This window comes from Hypomesus nipponensis, chromosome 13 (genome assembly GCF_054491055.1).
Source record: "Hypomesus nipponensis isolate SF chromosome 13, ASM5449105v1, whole genome shotgun sequence".
NCBI lineage: Eukaryota > Metazoa > Chordata > Actinopteri > Osmeriformes > Osmeridae > Hypomesus > Hypomesus nipponensis.
Window position 1 is genome coordinate 17,258,223 of NC_140373.1, and position 6,995 is coordinate 17,265,217.

General features: G+C 46.2%; 1 protein-coding gene across 1 annotated transcript; it reads left to right on the plus strand.

Annotated features, from left to right (window-relative positions):
* The first annotated feature begins 187 nt into the window (after nucleotides 1–187).
* On the plus strand, nucleotides 188–5,861 carry epas1a (endothelial PAS domain protein 1a). Its single transcript, XM_084670662.1, has 9 exons — nucleotides 188–441; nucleotides 2,584–2,750; nucleotides 3,078–3,310; nucleotides 3,568–3,652; nucleotides 3,857–3,957; nucleotides 4,372–4,535; nucleotides 4,661–4,767; nucleotides 5,285–5,453; nucleotides 5,599–5,861. Exons 1-9 carry the CDS (start codon nucleotides 416–418, stop codon nucleotides 5,660–5,662), a joined length of 1,116 nt encoding a protein of 371 aa, XP_084526788.1. The 5' UTR covers nucleotides 188–415; the 3' UTR covers nucleotides 5,663–5,861.
* The last annotated feature ends 1,134 nt before the right edge of the window (nucleotides 5,862–6,995 follow it).

The window sequence follows — 6,995 nt, forward strand, 5'->3', positions numbered from 1 at the left end:
TTGTCAAATCTCAATCACGTTAGAATAAGTAAAGTTAGAACAAGAATAAGATGTTCGAATCAGTGGGAGTTTCTATCTACATACATATGAATCAGAGCCAGGGGTTCACCGTGTCTGCAGTATCATTGTGAAGGGGCGAGGAGGACTCATTGGCTCGCGCGTAAGTAGCCTAGCGGCACGCGTGCGGTGGAGAGGTGTGACACTTGAAGAGGGGAGCCTTCAGGACAGATGCGTTCTTGCGCGCATTTACCGTCCTTCTCTGTCTGTTACCCATCGCTGGACGCTTAAGATGCATGAAAGGGCGCAAATGAACGACTAGTATTAACGACACATAAATGTGATAGTGTTACCTGGGCTAATTATTAAGCAAATTACTGAAAGCCAGCGCGATCCGCTGAAACGTTCTTTGACAAATATGACCGCGGAAAAAGATAAAAGGAGGTAAGTTTTTTACGCAAATTACCGCAATCAGTTAGAGACAAATTGTTTTGTTTCAATAAGTTTTTTCGTATGGAGATTAATTTACACGGTGTAACGGCTTGTAGTTTCAGCGGCTTATACCCTATACCTGGACATTTGACATCATGTTTTTAATGATATTGCATAATTGTTGCTGTATTGTCGGCCAGTGCCGCCGCTAGCCATTTTGGTGCCCTACGCATAATTCCTTTATGATGCCCCCCCCACCACCACCACCACAGCTGCCCTGTCAATGCATCTACATTCTGTGTTTTATATGATGCAAGTTACGGAGTTAATGCGAGTGCGCAGTGCGCGCGAGCGAAATTTTGGGGCCTTTATTTGAGTGCATAATAGTTTTTGGAGCATAAACAAAATATGTAAAATAAACAGCTGTTTTCCAATTGGTAAAACCTTGTCTTGTGAAGGTGATGTATTTTTGTCTCTTAATTTTTCAGCCCCACCCTTACGTTTCTTAGCATGGTTTTCCAAATTAATTATAAACATTTATAATTGTAAACTGAAAACTGAAAGCATGCAGCCAAGGAGCTCTCCACCTTTATTACTCATTTAAAAACGATTTGATCAATCAAATATAAAAGCATCATAGAATGTACAGTAAAGTAACTTTTTGCTGGCGTCAGTTATTTCAAATGCATAGATAACATATTTGAGTGTGCTAAAATTAGCAATAACGTCAGCTAGTTCGAGGTGTATGCATAGGTTAACTATAAGTTAGCAGCACATTTCCCGTATTTAACAATAATTAAACATGGACTTACCTGAAAGTGATGCACGGGCATCATCTAGCAGTTTATTTATTTTTCTGCCCCTGACTCTTGTTGTCTTTTTGAGGCCATTTTCGAAAAGTTTACCTAGCCTACTGTCAAAATTCGTCAGGCCACTGAGGTAGGAAAGGGCACCCACGGCGAGCTTGGAAAGCTGAGTGTGTTGTTTTAAACATATCTCTTGTTTTGCCTGTTTTGTGATTTACATGCCTAAAAGGTGCGTAATATTTATATAGGCCTACTGAAATAATATCGACATTATAATTATAATAACTATGATGATTTTTCAGTTGGCAAATTTTTGGTGCCCCCTCAGGACTTGGTGCCCTACGCACAGCGCGTAGTGCGCGTTATGGGAGCGGCGGGCACTGGTAGGCCCTATTGTTTCTGTCACCTTCATCCCTGCTGCTCTCTTCCTCAAACCACACATCCGCCTCCAGGCTGACCTGGCTTTCAAAACGTTCTAAGCCCTGTATTAGGACCTATTCATTTTCAAACAAAATGTTCAAGCAGAATGTTTATTCATGCATTTGTATCATTTTGATTTTATTTTACCTGACCTGAGTAAAAGGTTACACCAAAAAATCACATCCCTCCAGTTTTGTGACCTTTACAAGGGCTTCATGTGTCTCAAATCATTGACTTTTAAAGTGGTGCTGTTGGTTTATAAGGCTCGAAATGATTTTAAGATCTTCTTGTATATTATGAGCCATCCAGACCTCTCCGATCCCCTAGGACAGGTCGGCTTTTCTCCCCAGTCAAAACTAAACATGGAGCAGATTTCAGTTTTTATGCAACATTATCTGGATCAATCATCCTAGAAAACTGCAGGTCTGCTCCAATTTTCTGTTCATTTAAAACAAGGAAGACGTTTCATTTTTTAATCAAATACATTTTGAAGCTTTTGTTTAATAACTTGTACTATTTTAGGTTCTTTTTAAGTGAAAGTCTTTCTAAATATATTTCACTGCATTTATTACTGACCGATGTTGCTTTTAGATTTGGTTTTGATGACTTTGAGTTGTATGTTAAGCCCTTTGAATTGCCTTGTTGTTGAAATGTGCTCTAGAAATACAAGAAAACTCCCCAGTTGTTCATTTGGTCGTCATGACGCAGGTGATCCACCACTCAGAGTTGACATGTGTCAGCTCATTGGTTGCTGTCAGTGGCGTGATGGGTGTATGTTCACTTCCTGGTTCATGATGTCATTGCCTCCAGTTGGTTTAGGACCACAGCTCCTTCAATGCCTCAAGGTTAACGGCTGAAAGCTAGTAAGACTACACAGTGACGTGTCCTAAGTGTTGAAGTGTGATCAGACAGACGTCTCCCCCCGCAGGGCACTGAGCAAGGAGGCAGCCAGGGTCCGGCGCAGGGCCGAGTCTGAGGTGTTCTGTGACCTCAAGCGCCTCCTGCCCCTCCCTGTCACGATACGCACCCCCCTGGACAAACCTTCAATCATACGGCTCACCATCAGCTACCTACGCACACACACCTTACTGACAGGTAGCCCTCACACACACATAAACACTCTCTCTCTCTCTCTCTCTCTCTCTCTCTCTCTCTCTCTGTCTCTCTCTCTCTCTCTCTCTCTCTCTCTCTCTCTCTCTCTCTCTCTCTCTGTGTCTCTCTCTCTCACACACACACACACATACACTCTCTTTTGCTCACACACACACACACACACACATTACTATCAGATAACCCTCACACACACATTACAATCAGATAACCCTCATACACACACACATTGCTATCAGATAACCCTCACACACACACACACACACACACACATGCCTAACCATCACATGCACGTGTGTGTCTGTTCCTCAGGTAGTGGTGTGTCCCAGGTGAGTCAGAGCAGAGTGGAGGAGCAGAGAGGAGGGCTGGGAGAGACCACAGGTGATAGACACACAGGGGGGTCATGGGGCAGCCCACCTGGACGGGGCTTGGGGGAGACAGATCTGTACTTGCAGGTCCTGGGGGGATTCTTCATCATCGTGACAACCGAGGGACACATGATCTACCTGTCTGAGAATGTTAGCCAGCACATGGGCCTGACACAGGTACACACACACACATACATACGTATATACACAAACTCTCATTGGCACAGACACATCTACACACACATAAGTGTAGACACAAACACTCTCATAAACAGACACATGCACACACACACATCTACACAGACTCACGCACGCCTACGTATGCACACAAACATTCGCATACACAGACACGCAGACACGCATACGCAGATGCACACTCACACGCAGACACACACACATAGTAAAGGAGAACTCTAAGTTTGTGTGTTCCTCAGGTTGAGCTGATAGGACACAGCATGTTTGAGTTCAGCCACCCATGTGACCACGAGGACATCAAAGACAAGCTGTGTTCAGCCTCAGGTGTGTGCGCCCCCCTCTCCAGTCATACACAGATACACATGCTACTGAGCCACAACACCAAACGTTTTTTCTATGTGGGGAGTTATTTGTGCGTCTGAAATGCGTCTGTCGTGTGTGTACTGTAGCTGAATAGAGTGCGTGACAGGTGTGTGTGACAGGCGCGTGTGTGTGACAGGTGTGTGTGTGCATGTTGTGTGTTTTCAGAGGAATGGTGGCCCGGTCGACGGAGGAACTTCCTCATGAGGATGAAGAGCACAATCACACACAGTGGGAGAATCACCAACCTCAAGTCAGCCTGCTGGAAGGTGAGGCAGTCATGGTGAAGTCTAACAGGAGACGTCTGATCAGATCATCTCATGCCTCAGACTCGTGTATCTGTCTGTGTCTGTGTCTGTGTCTGTCTGTGTCTGTGTCTGTGTCTGTGTCTGTGTCTGTGTCTGTGTCTGTCTGTGTCTGTGTCTGTCTGTGTCTGTCTGTGTCTGTCTGTCTGTGTCTGTGTCTGTATCTGTGTCTGTGTCTGTGTCTGTGTCTGTCTGTGTCTGTGTCTGTGTCTGTGTCTGTCTGTGTCTGTGTCTGTGTCTGTGTCTGTCTGTGTCTGTGTCTGTGTCTGTGTCTGTGTCTGTCTGTCTGTCTGTGTCTGTGTCTGTATCTGTGTCTGTGTCTGTGTCTGTGTCTATGTCTGTGTCTGTCTGTGTCTGTGTTCTCCATTGTGATGTCAGGTTCTTCACTGTCAGGGGTGTGTGAAGGTGTGTGTGTTCCCCTCCCCGCTGACCTGCCTGCTCATCCTCTGCCAGCCTCTGCCTCTCTCACACACACTCGTCCACGCACACTCTTTCACCAGCCAGCACAGCATGGACTTGAGGTTCCTCCACTGCGACCAGAGGTAGCACACCCACACACACACGCACACACGCACATGCACATACACACATACGTACTGACACATACACCGGCAGGTGCATGCATGTCGTTTGTGAGTAGTTTCACTTGTGTGTGTGTGTGTTGCAGGGTTGGGGAGCTGTTGGGGTATTGTCCAGAAGAGCTTTTGGGTCACTCAGTGTATGAGCTGTGTCACACTATGGATCAACATAGAGTGAGCAGGAGCCACAGGAACTGTGAGTACACACACACACACACACACATTCAAAATGCAGTTTCCTACTACACTGACACACACACACCCACAAACATGCACACACACACATCCAACATGGATTAACTCGTATTTTGTTCTCTTTCTCCAATAATCTCTATCCCTCTCTCTCTCTGTTTCTCCACCTCTCTCTCCATCCCTCTTTTTCAATGTATCGTCTCTCTCTCTCTCTCTCTCTCTCTCTCTCTCTCTCTCTCTCTCTCTCTCTCTCTCTTCTCCCCCCCTCTCTCTCTCTCTCTCTCTCTCTCTCTCTTCTCTCTGTCTCTCTCTGTCTCTCTCTGTCGCTCTTTCCACCCCCTCTCTCTCTCTTCTCCCCCCCCCTCTCTCTCTCTCTCTCTCTCTCTCTCTCTCTCTCTCTCTCTCTCTTTCCCCCCCCTCTCTCTCTCTGTCTCTCTCTCTCTCTCTCTCTCCCCCCCTCTCTCTCTCTCTCTCTCTCTCTCTCTCTCTCTCTCTCTCTCTCTCTCTCTCTCCCTCTCCAGTGTGTTCTAAAGGCCAGTCAGTCAGTGGTCTGTACAGACTGCTGGTGAAGAGAGGAGGCTATGTGTGGGTGGAGAGCCACAGTGCAGTCATCTCCAGTCCCCGCCTCTCCAAAACCAACTACAGCTCCCATCAGCCCCCCTGTGTCCTGTCGGTCACCTACATCCTCAGGTAGGAGGGTCAAGCTGTGCAGCTGCTGTGGGATCAGTCATCCTGCTGTGTGGGTTAACCTTCTGGGAAGCTCTTCACTTTATGGGCGTGATGCTGATGTGTGTGTGCGTGAATGTGTGAACGTGTGAATGTGTGTGTGTTACAGTGGCGTGGAGGAGCCGTCCTTGTTGCTGTCTCTGGACCAGGCTCTCTGTGGGCATGTGAGCTGACGATAGAACACACACACTCACTCACACACACACATACCTACACACATACACTCACACACACACATACCTACACACATACACTCACACACACACCTACACACATACACATTCCCACATGCACACACACACACATACACACACAACACATACAAAACTGAACCTGTTAAAGACTAGATATACTTTAAATGTAAGAAGGTAATAAACCACGTTAACCAGATTGTATCTAGACTGTTATATCCTGCTGGTGCTGTACGGTTGGAGAGTGGTTGACACATGGCCGAGGTAGTGTTTAGAGAGTTGCTCCACAGTTGAAGGAGTGTTCAGAGAGATGCTCCACAGTTGAGGTAGTGTTCAGAGAATTTCTCCACAGTTGGTCGGAGCCGTGAGACGCTGATGCTGCATGGCCTCCTTCTGACCTTTCAAAAACACACCACTTCCTGTGAGGTTTCTTGGCATGGGCAGACACTGTCTCTCTCTCTCTCTTTCTCTTTCTCTCTCTCAGACACACACACAATCACACACTCACATACACATGGGTATTGTAGTCTGACACATGTGCATCTCAGCCACGTTGACCACAGCTTCCTGTTGAGAGGTGTGTTCAACGAGTATTCTCGTGGGAACTTGTTCAACTCTTTACCTCTCAAATCCTCACCACATACACCCACACACACTCAAACTCTTTCTCTCTCTCACACACACACACACACACTGTCTCACACACACACATAGTGAAAGAAAGGTGCAGTCAAATGCAGAAGAAGGGGGGGATGATCCCATCAACAGTAAGCAGACCTGATTTACAGTAATAGAGGATGCATGCAATACAGTCAACTGCCAGCAGAGGTTAGTATTGTATGAGAGAGCGATTTGTTTTTGCTTTCAACAAAGAAAACCCTGTGTCTGTCTGACATACCAATATACTGTGCTCAAAACCGCTTCCATGCAGTCCATACCTTCCCTGCCCCCACCATGGCTCTGTGCTCTCTTTGTCTTGTCCCATGATAAAGAGCTGAGGCTGGGGTGATTTTCCAGGAAAGGAGCAGGCTTCTGGAACTGCAGAAGGCCTCAGCTCACTCACGGAAAGGTCACCTTGACAACCAGCAGAATCCTAACCAGCCATGAAGTGTACCATTGGACTGCTTAAAAGTGTGTTTATGTGAGACCTTGTGAATGTTTGCATGCCTATGTGTGACTGTGTGTGTGTACAGGCGTGTGTGCGTGTTTGTATATACATGCCTGTATTTACATGTGTGTGTGTGTGTGAGGGGTATAGAAGAATTAAATGTGTTTAGTTAATGAAGGACTTTATTTATGAGATAATTAAATATCC